The sequence below is a fragment of the Melospiza georgiana genome, chromosome 1 (genome assembly GCF_028018845.1).
Source record: "Melospiza georgiana isolate bMelGeo1 chromosome 1, bMelGeo1.pri, whole genome shotgun sequence".
NCBI classification, from domain to species: domain Eukaryota; kingdom Metazoa; phylum Chordata; class Aves; order Passeriformes; family Passerellidae; genus Melospiza; species Melospiza georgiana.
The window spans coordinates 112125077-112137676 of record NC_080430.1 but is presented as its reverse complement, the minus strand read 5'-3'; the positions used below and the strand labels follow the sequence as shown (position 1 = coordinate 112137676).

The following is a 12600-nucleotide window of genomic DNA, read 5'->3' as shown; positions in this document are numbered from 1 at the left end:
GTTGGTCTTAAAAATGTTTTAATAGTCCTGAAGACAGTGAAACACTGGTGCAGGTTGTCTGGGGGATGCATGACATCTCTGGCACTGGAAGTCTTAAGATAAGCACTGGGAAACAGTGGTCAGGAGTGACCATCTGACCTTGTTCTGGTGCAGCAGGATAAAGTAGGTGATACTGTGATGTCCTCCCAGGTCTCCTCTTCTATGATTTGACTTCAGGTGAATGTTGTTGCTGACTTATAATGTCTTAGAAAGAGGTTGGTATTTCATGTTATAACCTCCTAAAAATAGGTCATTAGGCATGAACATTTACTTTCATTTTGATAAAGCAGTACTGCCTAGTACTTATTACTGCAAGGAAGGAATGAAGATAATGAACTCTGAACCTTCAAGAAAGGGTAAGGACAAAGTGGTCACAATATAAATAGCAGCATCTCAGTATTTTTAAGACTGCTGGATAATCATCTAAATGTTTGGGGAAGGAAAGGCTCTTGTCTTTAGCCTTGGCTAAGTTCTCACTGAATAATTTCTGATTGCTGTCACTTTTTTCTCCAACCTTCAGTTTTTAAGCACAAAGCATTCACCTGTGAAACATCTTACATTTACTAATGCTTCCACTCCACCAAGATGTAATCTTTCATCGCTATCAACAGAGATGTGTATGCTTCCCTCCATGCTCATACTTTCATGTCAGCACAAAGGTTTTTGCTTTCAGGTGGTGAACTGAAACCAAGAACTGACTCTTGTCTTAAGCAGACTGGCAAATATTGGAAAAAAAGAAATCTACAAACAAACAAGCAAAACCAAAACATTTTAACCAAGTTCACTTCAGTCTAGTTTACTGCAGGACCATAAAATGTATTTGTCAAGGTCTGTGGAGGAATCTGAATGAGCATGTTCCTGTCTCTCAAAGGTGGGAGGAGCCTTTTGAAAGGAAGGTGCAAAACCTAAAATTGGGTATTGTGTATGAACTATGATCTGTCCTCTACTCTCCCACCCCTTGTTTAGCACTGCAGCTACTTAACAGAGTAGCAAAAGGAAATCCTTATTGGCTTTTGCATAACTGCAGAGTCAACACAAGGGAGAGACATCTCTTTCTTCTCTGAATCAGTATTCATCTCCGTAGAAATACGGAAAGGCAGAAATTTTGTTCTTAACTGAGCTTTTTCAAACTCAAAGTGAGCTTTTTTTCTTCCTCAGTTTGCTAATGGAACAGCTAGGAGAAAAACACCTCTTTTTCCTGGTACTGTACACAGTCTTCAAATTCACAGTGAATAAATATGGATTCCAGCCATGCAACTTTCTCAGACTGTTTTTCCCCACACTTCATTTAAGATGTTAAAGTTGTTGTTTAAATAAAAACTTTAGAGAAGATGTTGGGCAGAGCTCTCTATGCAATACTTTCTTTAATAACTAAACAAAACAAAACAGAGCTGAAAACAAAAAAATCATCCCGACTGTTGCATTTTTAAAAGATATACTTAAGCCATTTTGACCTGAATTTGTTTCCTTCACAAAAGGAAATCTCAATGCTGGTGCATAATTTATGATCTTGGCATCCAGCCGAAACATATGTACATACTGAAATCAGTTTTGCATCTGTTTAACTTTGTGCACACGAGTACTCTAATTGGATTTAGTCTGATGAAATGACACATGTGAGATCAAGTGTCTGCACAACAAGGATTTCAGTTAGTAGGTTTCTTTAGGGCAGCAGCTTCTATGCTTTGTGTGGTGCCTAGCACATGAAATGGCTTTTTGATTATCTCAAAGCCTTCTGCATGCTATACAGCTGTAGTGATGGGTGAAACAAAGAACTACAGAAGAACAAGTCTTGCAGCATAGGTCAGATCTGCTACTGCATAGCACTGTACAAAAGTAGCAATTAATTCATTGTAACTGTCTTTTTTTAAAAAACATGTCTTTTGATAATCGCTTTAGGTTTAAGGGAAATCACTCTTTCCTTTGTTACAGGCCACCAGGCTCAGCTGTTGGCCTTTTGGTAGCCATTGGCCAGGTTAAACATTTTTGCTCACACATGCTAAACACGCTGATAAAACACAGCCATCACCTCCTTTAGGATGGACCCTGAACTTACCTGACTGGGCAGCAATGTAGAGACTCAGCATCTTCACAAGACAAGCTATCAGTGTATCAAGAACTGGAGTTTTGTTTTTTGCTGCTCTTGCAAGCCTTATCTTCCCATGCCATCTCGCATCTGCCATCTTTAACCCTGGCTAATTCCTTGCCCCAGAAGAGGTGGTGCTGAGCTTGCTACTTGTTGAAGCTGTTTTTATCTCCAGGACAGCTCTTCTGGTTTGTTCTCATGTTTTCTCACTCTTCCTATATCTGCTGTAAGGGTCTAGGGAATGAAGAGTAATCCAGAGAGTGAAGAGATTCAGGGAAGGGGATGAGACAGACTGCAAATTCTCATATTAGGAGCATTAGGGATTAAAAACTGGAACGCCAGGGGATGAGTACTGTGAGAATATAGTCTGGGAGGATATAGAAAAAAGGAAGGCTTGGGATATGAGTGCTGTTAAGGCAAGGCAAGTGACTCTAAAACACTCTGTACAGAGGACCAAAGATGGAAACGAAAACAGGAGAAGGGAAAAAAAAGAAGCTGAAATAAGACTATAAGGCAAAAAAATATACCTTATGGATGAATGGTTTTGTTTTTCCTTCCCTTCTACCTCACTGTCCAGATTAATTCTCTGGCTGGTGAAATACCCTGAAATAAAGATAATTTTAGGAAGCTTGGAATGTGGTTTAAGGCTTGCCATTTGAAATGTATTTTTATTTGAAGGATTATGCTCCTGACTTTTGCTGACATTAAGGGAGGAGGCATCTAAAAAAAGTGTGTGTGTGTGAAATTTGTCATGTGGCACCTGATTCAGACTACAGAATGCTTTGAAGCAAGAGGGAAAAATATTGAAATATTACAGCATTAAGATATAGAAATAAAATTTTGCTCTGATTGACCTAAATGTGAATCCGATGACTCTGGTGAAGATACTGTCTGATATGTTTGTGTGGCTGGGGAAAAGCTTTGATCTTTAAGTTTTATGTTGTAGAATGTTAAGTTGTGGAAGGCTTTCTGTTACTGATGCATTTTTATGGTCTACAGTTTGAAGTGTATGCAGTGGGAACAGGCAGCTGAGGACTTGATATTTCAAGGGAAAATGCACTGTATTAACTTTTGGTAATTGGAAATTTTTTGGTCCTACAAGTGGATACACTTTATTGAGATGGTCATCTGTTTTATCCAACAAAATGAATTTCTGCTCAGGGGAAAGTTCTGAATGCTGGTTTTCAAAGAGGAAATGGTTTTACAACATGATTCTCAGAGAGCATTCAAAATGTAAACCTACATATCTCTAATTCATTCTGGGGTTTTGCAAGGGAAACTAGAACATAATCATATCCTTATTTTGAATAAATTTTTGCATCTCTTGATAATATTTAATATTCATTGGATGAATAACAGTATTTCCTACATGAATCCTCTTTGCCTTGAAATGTTTAAATTTTAATTCTTTGGAGTTTTGTTCAAATCAACTATCCTTTATTTACATTTTGATTAATACAAAAAAGTTAGTTTTTATAAGAAACTTCTGTAGGTAGTACTTACACAAGGCTGTATGGCAAAGATTTCATGTTAACTGTAGTCATTATGGGTAATTAATTTGTTAATAGATTTACTGAATTTGCAGTCAGTCACATTTTTTAAAGCACTGAAATTAATATAAACATTGTGCATTGTTTGCTCTTGGAAAGATTAGGAGTGCTTTATGTTGAACAAAGTATAAAAAGAATTCATGGAATTCTTGAAATATTTACTGAGAATTTTTTGATAAGTAAGACCTTTTTTTTGCTGAGAATTTTTGCAAGCATATTCTTTTTCTCTATTTTCAGTCCCCTGCACATAGCTATTCAAGCTATGACTCTGGCAAGAATGAGAGTGTAGGCAGAGGTGCTGAAGATCTGTCTCTGAATCGAGGAGATGAGGATGAGGATGACCATGATGAGCAAGAGGATCCTGAGAAGGTTAATGAATCAGATGGGGTAGAAGCTGAGCGACTGAAAGCTTTTAACGTAAGCCCTCTTGCACTCACCTTGTTTACTTCTTCTGTTCCTTTTGCATTGTTGTTTTTGGGTAAGTCTGACAAGGCACATTAATTTGCGGGATTTATTTCAATTATTATTTTAATGCACATTAAACTCTTGCCAACAGACGACAGATTTGCTGTGTTTCATTTAGAATTTTGAGGCAGAGTGCCATCTTTACCAGTGAGGAAAACAAAGCTTTGTTCTCTATGTGCATGTGTGACCATGTGTGTGGCTGTGTGGATGTGCATGTTCACCCACTGAATGGAATGAGGCTGTAGCTAGTTTTGTCAGGAGACCATTCTGGTGGTCAGCTGTTCTCTATTGCTTTCTCAATGTATATAATTATGCATGAAAACACAAGCAATTGTTCAGACAAAGAAAAAAATGTGAGTCAGTTCAATAAAATGATTAGCAATCACAGCTTATTGTTAATAATGAAACTTAAGTAGTGCCTATTTTCACAGTCTGTTCTGGTTTATCTCACAAGTTCTGTATCCTATAGACTTTTCTTTTCTTGTCTATTTTTTAAAACCCAACCTACCCCCACCCCAAATAACCCTTTAAAGAACTGTTTGCTTTATATTTCTGGCTTCCCGTTACAAAGCTCTTCAGTGGATAGAAAACAAAAACTGTCTTCCTATCAGTAATCAAGCCAGGAAGCTAGGAAGAGAAGAGAGCTGCCCTCCAAACCCATCTCCTCTGTCTCCCTCTTGCCAACAGATGTTTGTCAGGCTGTTTGTAGATGAAAACTTGGACCGAATGGTCCCAATCTCTAAGCAGCCCAAAGAAAAGATCCAGGCTATCATTGACTCATGCAGGCGACAATTCCCTGAGTATCAAGAGCGTGCCAGAAAACGCATACGTACTTACCTCAAGTCCTGCAGGCGGATGAAAAGAAGTGGTTTTGAGATGGTGAGTTTTGACTTAAAACCCAGCCCTAGTTTCCATCAAAACCCCATATGTAAATCCATGGCACTATTTTGTTTTCATCTTAGCGTCTTTATTTTTTGTTTGGTTTTTTTCTTTTTTTTTTTTGGTAATACCAGGTCAGAGATTTCTTTTTTTCCCTCCTTCATTCTTCCTGAATTTATTCCCCTCGATTTAAAAGTGCTAAAAGACAGTAGAGTTCACAAAATGAACTAATATGGATCTGTAGAAAAAGAAGAGCAAAGCAAGGCATAAGGAGGGAAACTGAACTATGGACTATACAGTGACTTATTTCTTATTTTAAGTTACAGTTACAGATTTTTGCCCGGAAAAGTCTTGCTGTAAGATATATTTTTCTCTAAAATGCCTCTGCTAGCTGGATTCCAGTGAGCTCTGTAAGACTGACCCTCAAGAAAATGCCCAGTGAAGTAACATCATAGTGGCAATGGCTTTGGCTTTGCGTGTTTTCTTGTACACCTTAGCCAATTGCTTATCAGTGAAAGTCACTCCTTTGAAAGCTTTCAGTTGATATATAGGTGTGCAAAACATGTTTAATGGTTGTAAACCAAACATGTTTGTTCAAACTTACAATTTGAGCATTCCAATGGTTTAGTAGTTATAATTGAACCAAATCTCATGAAGATTATAATGGTATACAACTGACAGTGTTTTCAGACATTGTTATTTTAATATTACTCAGTAGCACAAAAATGGGTGAATAAAGTCTCATTAACTGGCAGCTTCGTTATCTCTAGAAAATGCCTGTATTTCCAAAATGGAGGGAAGTCATAAGAAACTAGATAGCTACACACCTTGTTTTTAATGTCTTAGCTACCTCTCTGGCCTTAAGATGACCACAAAACCACCTCATTATTAAAAATAGATATCATTTAGTGATTAAACATACCATTTTTTAATGAATCATCTGCAAACCCATTGATTACATTAAAATCATTGGAGATGATTGCATTTTACTGTTTTTCTCTTTCTCTCTGTCTTTCTCTTTCCTGCAGTTTTTTGCAGAATATTTATGAGTACCATATGTTGTTTAAGATGGTAGCTGACAGTTTTAAGAACAAAATATCAAGCTTATTTGTAGGGTAAGACCACTATTTGATAACATCAAAAGCAAAGACAGAAACTAAATTTTTGTGTGTGTTTTGGATTCAAATCAACGACATGGTTTTATTATTTGAAACATTGGGATAGCACTGTTTTTGAACAATGTAAGCTCAGATGAAGAAAGGTAGAATACAGGACATCTGTACAGCCAGAAGTGCCAAAGATTGACTGGTGGTGTACATAGCAGATTGTTTAGCCCTAACAAAAAAAACCCAAACCAAAACAAACAAAAAAAGGACAGATAGAAAATAAATATTTCCTGCAATATACTAAAGTAGTATTAAATTGCATCTACTCACTGACAATAATTCATCAACATAAATTTCAGCTTTCATGAAGACAAATATTTTATTTAGCTTTACTTTCAATTGAAAATACTTACAAAATTAGCCAATGCTATCAAGTCTCCTCTCTGTTCCAATTTATGGCCTTATTACCATCATTTTTCATGCTGATGAGCAGTTATGTAAACTGGCTCATTTTTGTAATCTAAAAGATTTGTGCAACTGTTTTGCAATATGAAGAAGGGGCTGCAGTCTAATCCATGAGACCTGGGTTGGCTTGACTTTAGTGCACATTTGCAAATGTTACTTTCATATGAACAAAGGTTGCAGGATCAAATTTTTCCTGGAAGGGGAAAAGGAGCATAGATTATTGGGAATATGATCCCGACAGGCAATCTTTATAGCTCAGAAAGATTTCCTGGTTTTATAATAACGGTTTATGATGGGCTTTATGTCCTTTAAAACAAACAAATCACCCTCTAAAACATTGACTTTTTGCCCATGAATGGAAGTGACAAGGCACTGGAACACATGCCAAAGACTGCAGCCCTCTTGGGCCTGAAGGGATATTTGTCCTGTGTCCCTGTTTGCAGGTAGGAATACAAGCCAAAGACTGTCCAAAGTCTCTGGAGGAGCTCCCATCAGCTTCCTAAGAGAATAAGCAGCATTTTATGTGTATGTCTTGAATAATTCTGAAATTTAGTGTGTATCCCTTTGGGTTTTTAAATTATTTTCTGGTTTCTAAGTTACTGAATCATCAACTCTTGATTACAGGCACTTTTAAAAATGCTACCATGGACAGAGGCATTTGACTACTTGATTGTTTTAAACATCCTTACCATCTTGGTAATGGAGAAGAATAATTTTTTCTGGATAATAACATCAGTTCAAAACAGTCATGAAGGGACACAATGGTGTTGCTTTGAATAAGGGGCTACCCTCAAATACAGCAAACCAGAATAATGATCTGCTCAGCAGCAGTACCAGTACCATTGTTATATGAAATAGGGTGTCAGATAATAACCTCCACAGGAGATGTCTTTTGCTATACACATGTTAAATACAAGTTTTTTATTTTGTTCGGGTTCAAAAATGCTACATTTTGACCATCTAGTTGCATGAGAAAAAGAGAATATTCTCTTTTATGGCATATGACAGTTCAGACTGGGTGTGGAACCTTGCAGTTATCTACAGCGTCATACCGGAAAGTGAAGAGAAAATGTAAACACTGTGTTAAATTAGTGTAAAACTGCATGCAAAAGATGAAAAAGCAAGCCTGGAGCCTGATTCTGTCAGTTATTTGCTGCCTGTAATCCCAATGACAGTTCTTGCTGCATAACAGGCCAGTTCTAGCTTTGAGGCAATAAAAAAGGCTCAGTCTCATGAGTGTTCATATTGTTAATTAACATGATTCTTAGTATTATTAAGTTTAAGAGATTACTTGTAGTTATTCTGCTTCTCTTTGTGACAGATAGCTGTCTGTGGACTCTCAGGCAGCTTGCATAGCTTCTTGTTACAAATATGCCTTTGAGAAGCTCCCTTTCTGCACTGGAAAAGCTCTGCCCATTTGACTGTGCAGATGTAGTTGTGCAGTTTTCATTCTGACACAAGTTCATACCTCAATAAGGCACTCAGTTTTTCTCATGAATCGTAAGATTTTTTCTCCTCCCGCTGTCTCTTGCTAATGGACTCTTGAGAATGTTCTCTTACTAAATTCCACAATCTTGCTCAGAAGGTTTCCTTGGGAGGGAAGTCTGTCAAATACCAAAATCACTGGCTTTTGAATGGGATTTCTGGGTTGTGCTTCTGCCTGCATTGTGCTGTATTGCTTTGAGAACTTAAAAGTTTTTTATATTCTTAAAGGAATCATTTCTTTTTCTCTTCATTAGCCCAAAAACTAAAGAAAGAAATTACTTCCTCAGTTTCAAGGACTGATATCAATGAGAATTCCTGTATATATGTTAGGTGTTTTGTGACCTCTGTAGGGTATGCAGGAGAAAATTTCTCCCTGCAATATTCAGATGGCCTGTTTCACTGTTTTTCAAATCCTTTGTTTAGACTTGTCTCAGCCTCTGTGAAAAAGAATTGCCAATTAAAAAGGGTTAATAGACAGATGCTGGAGATATGTGCTGTGCATTTATTTAGATATAGTCCAGAAAACCTTTAGATACTAGAAATAATCAAATGAGGTTCAATTGTCTTAATAGTCACATTTTCTTACTATTCTTTGCTTGTTCCCATCTTCACAATCTCCTATGATCAATCTCACTGCATTCAATTTGAAAGTGTGTCTTACAGTATCTTTTTCACAGATATGCCATTTTTTCTGCGAGCATCCCAATGCAAGAACAAGATTTTATCATTCACTAAGAGATCCTTCCTTTATTTTTAAGAAAAAGGAAACCCTCCTTCTAAATACTACTGTAATAGAAAACAATAGTATCAAAGAGCAAAGTGTTTTGTGTTGGAGAGAAAAGGCTAGCCATGCTTTTCATTGTCCAAAGACAAGTTTGGATGAGTGGGAGAAGAGTCACACTGGACCCAAAGGCAGTTCCTGATACAGGTCCCAGTGTTGCTCATCCCAGCTCCTTCTGTCCTATTGCCAGCCTCAAGAACAAATAACTAAGCTCTGTATCTTTCACTGCTGCTGTCACTTGGTTGTGCCAGTTGGCTGAGGGAGGTGTTTTAACAATTTGCAACTCATGTTAATCAAGGTGTTTTGAATGTGTCTTGTGGCTTGTCATATGTCCGTACTGAGACTGAGCAACTTCGGTGGCAACTGGTTTCCAGAAAGGGGATGTTTTCCAAAAGCTGCCTCATTAAAGTTACTTGGGTTAGGTGTCTAGGTTCTGCTTTTTAGTTTTAGAAAGAGGAATCTTTCAATGATTATTGAATTTAGTGCTGAAAAGTCCAGCTGCTCTTGCAGTCACATGGGTTTTCAGTCCTCCAGGCTTTTATGTCTGGAAAGGTCATAGGCATTTTCAGGAAAATGAGGATCTGTGGATTCAGGGATGCATGTCTAATTGATTAACAAGCTGGGAAGCATTAAGAAAATTATCACAATAACAGTTACATGAAGTTACAAATACTAATAGAGTTGTTGCTTTGTATTATACCCAAACTCTGTCATTTGGGCACTTCCCTTTCTAAGCATCTCTCCCTTTTTTGGTAGTGGCTAACTTGTCTGATGGGCAACTTGATTGAAATAGGCCAAAGCTACTCTCTCATAAAATTTGACTTTTACCATTAGATCTCATATAGTCTTGAAAAAATATTCTAGGATCAGTTTTTCTAAGGCTCTTAGATATGCTGTTCTTTTTTTTCACCACAGAACAGTTGAGTGAATACTTCTCTGATTTTTAAGAACTTCCTACTAAATCTTCCCCAGATAACTTTTGCTTTTTAATGACTTTTCAAAGTATAGGCAATTTTGGAAAAGTGAGGAGTTGAAGATGTAACACTTTTTCCCTTAGCCTTCCATAATGTGAAGAAGTTAGCTCAAAAAAGGCATGGTATTTGGAAAAATAGAATTGAAACTAAAAGCGAAAAATACCTACTAACCTGATAGGACTTAGTCTTCTACATCCTGTGAAAGAGGAAAATATAGGAACCAAATTTTGACATTTATTTCAATTTTTTTGTTGAATTTAGAATAAAAGTAATCCCCTCTGAAATAGCAGTAAGCTCTGATGTAGAACAAAATCAATTTTTTATTGAAAAACAAAGAATAGGTTAAAAGAATGTTTAATCTGTTTACCTGTAAGCTTGAAATCAGAAAAAAAGGTAAATATTTTAGTGGTTTTTGATGCTATGATTCTGACTTAGATTGAGAGCTCTTGATGCAGTGTTAATTTATTAACTGGCCTATGCCAATGATTTAAGGATAGGAAGCCAACTCAGTGTATTGTTTTAGCGGAAACAGTAAATAATGTTAAATCATACTCAGTTTTCCTAATTCCTCTGGAGTTTTGCTAGTAAAGTGCTATCAGTGTTCAACACAATCCTCACCTGACTCTGAAGGAGTTTGGTCAGCAGGCTGATTCCTGGAGTTCTCTGTCACTCTGAAATACCAGATAAATCTAAGATAGAGATAATTGTGCCTAGGTTTGTTAGAGAAATTAGGTGACTTTGGCTCCCTCAGCAGTCAGTGAAGCACTTAGATGAACCAGTCTGGAGAGGTTCATCCCCAGGTGTCTCTTAAGTCAATAATGAAACAAAAAAGAAACCTGGATGACTACTTTTGACAAAATACTTAGTTTTTATGTACATAGTCAGATGGATATTCTTGCTGTTTGTTGTTCACATAAATAGTTTAAAATTTCCACTAGCCCTGCTGAAATTGCTCAAATAGGCAGAGCCAGACTTGATCCCATATGTGGGCATAGCAGCAGCAACAGCAGCATGGTGGTTGATTGGAAAGAGTCATTTGCTAAACTTTTAGACAGAAATATGGATTTGTTAAGATATACTTGGATTTATTTAGGTATCATCATAATCACGGTGCAATGTTTCAATTCAATGTATTTCAAAGCTGAAAACTTTAAAAAGTGATTTGAACATCACTAGATGTTTCAAAAAGACTCTTCCGCCATTTAAGAAAATATTTCTAGCTATTTCATTGAATCTTCTAACAACAGGGTATTTATCACAAGACCATGAGACTGAGCAAAATATATCAAATCCAACTGAAATGTAGGGCTACAGGCATTAAAATGCCAGTCCAGTTGTTCATATTCCACTATTCTGTACTAACAAATCATAGAATTACAAAATTGTTTGGGGTTGGAAGTGACTTTACTATTCATATAGTTCCAACCCCACTTCCATGGGCAGGGACACCTTTCTTTCACTAGAGGAGGTTGCTCAAAGCCCCACCCAACCTGGCCTTGAACACTTCCAGGAATGGAGCATCCACAGCTTTTTTAGGCAACCCAATCCAGTGCCTCACCCCCCTCACAGCAAGGAATTTCTTCCCAATATCTAATCTACATCTACCCTCTTCCAGTTTGTGGCCACTATAAAAGTTCATCTAATATGTTGCAGTGCTGTACTTCATTCAGTCTTTAAATTCAAAAATACTCTTTAAAAGGGTTTTTGAGTCCTTTGCTATTCTGCTGTGCATGACAGTTCTGTTATACATTTCACTGCATTGTTCTGATTGAAAACTCTTATTTAAAGATCATGTCTTCCCTGTCTTGTAATCTGTTTTGCATGTTTTCAATGAAAAAGTGCTATTTAGATATTGCATACTGTTACAAATATGCTGAGCATTTTAGGGCATGGTGTTAGATCTTAATAATTTATTATGAAAGAATTGTGGCATGTTTGTAGTATTTAATTTTGGGAATGAATTGGTCTTGCAATACCTGAGGAGAAAGCTGACATGCAGGAGAGCACTAGGGAGTATCTAATTTTTGGGAGCCACGTATGCAAAGAAGTGCCTGGTGGTACCTCTGGAAAAATGTAGTTATTGTCAGTGAGGTATTTTGGGCATTCATCTTCAATTTTGGATGCCAAATCACTTCGAAAAATTTTAAAGCAATTTTTTTCCAACTCTGAGTAATAGTTAAAATACTTCCTTGTTCTCACATTTATATTAATCTCCCAAGTAGCAAACAATAGGAGTAGGGGAAATGGCCTCAACTATTGCCGGGGCAGATTTAGATTGGCTATTAGGAAAAATTCCTTCATTTGAAGGTGAAGCATTGGAATAGACTGTCCAGGGAAGTGGTGGAGTTGCTGTCCCTGGAGGTGTTTCAAAGAAATGTGGATGCAGCACTTGGGGGAAATTGGGAGTGTTGTTTTAATGATTGGACTCAATGATGTTACAGGTCTTTTCCAACCTAAACGATTCTGTGACTCTATGATTTATATTAGAAGTAATATTATTATATTGTGTCTGTGAAGAAAATGAAGTAGCTTGCATGTTTATGTGTTTCCAACTGTGTTATACTGAAAGATGTAATTTTCAGTGTTAATTGGTCTAAACTAGAAGGTAGTATTTATGCACACATCAGCTTATGGTGTCTGGCATTTCATCAGGGGTACACGTGTGCCCATTATCTGACTAAACATAGCTGTGTTTTGTCAGAACTGAGCCAGACCAATGTAAAGTGTGAAAGTATGTAGACCAAACTTTTGTATGACAGCTTTGGCTTTT

The 12600-nt window shown here is 37.0% G+C and overlaps 1 protein-coding gene across 4 annotated transcripts in view; it reads left to right on the top strand.

Annotated features, from left to right (window-relative positions):
* The window catches only part of NOL4 (nucleolar protein 4), a 187597-nt gene that overhangs the window by 134765 nt on the left and 40232 nt on the right, over positions 1-12600 (top strand). For 3 of the 4 annotated variants that reach the window (XM_058022978.1, XM_058022995.1, XM_058023004.1), the window contains 2 exons: positions 3913-4092; positions 4828-5019. In XM_058022978.1, coding sequence (XP_057878961.1) covers positions 3913-4092; positions 4828-5019 — 372 coding nt within the window. The remainder of the gene's footprint in view (positions 1-3912; positions 4093-4827; positions 5020-12600) is intronic. The other variant, XM_058022986.1, reaches the window with a different exon arrangement.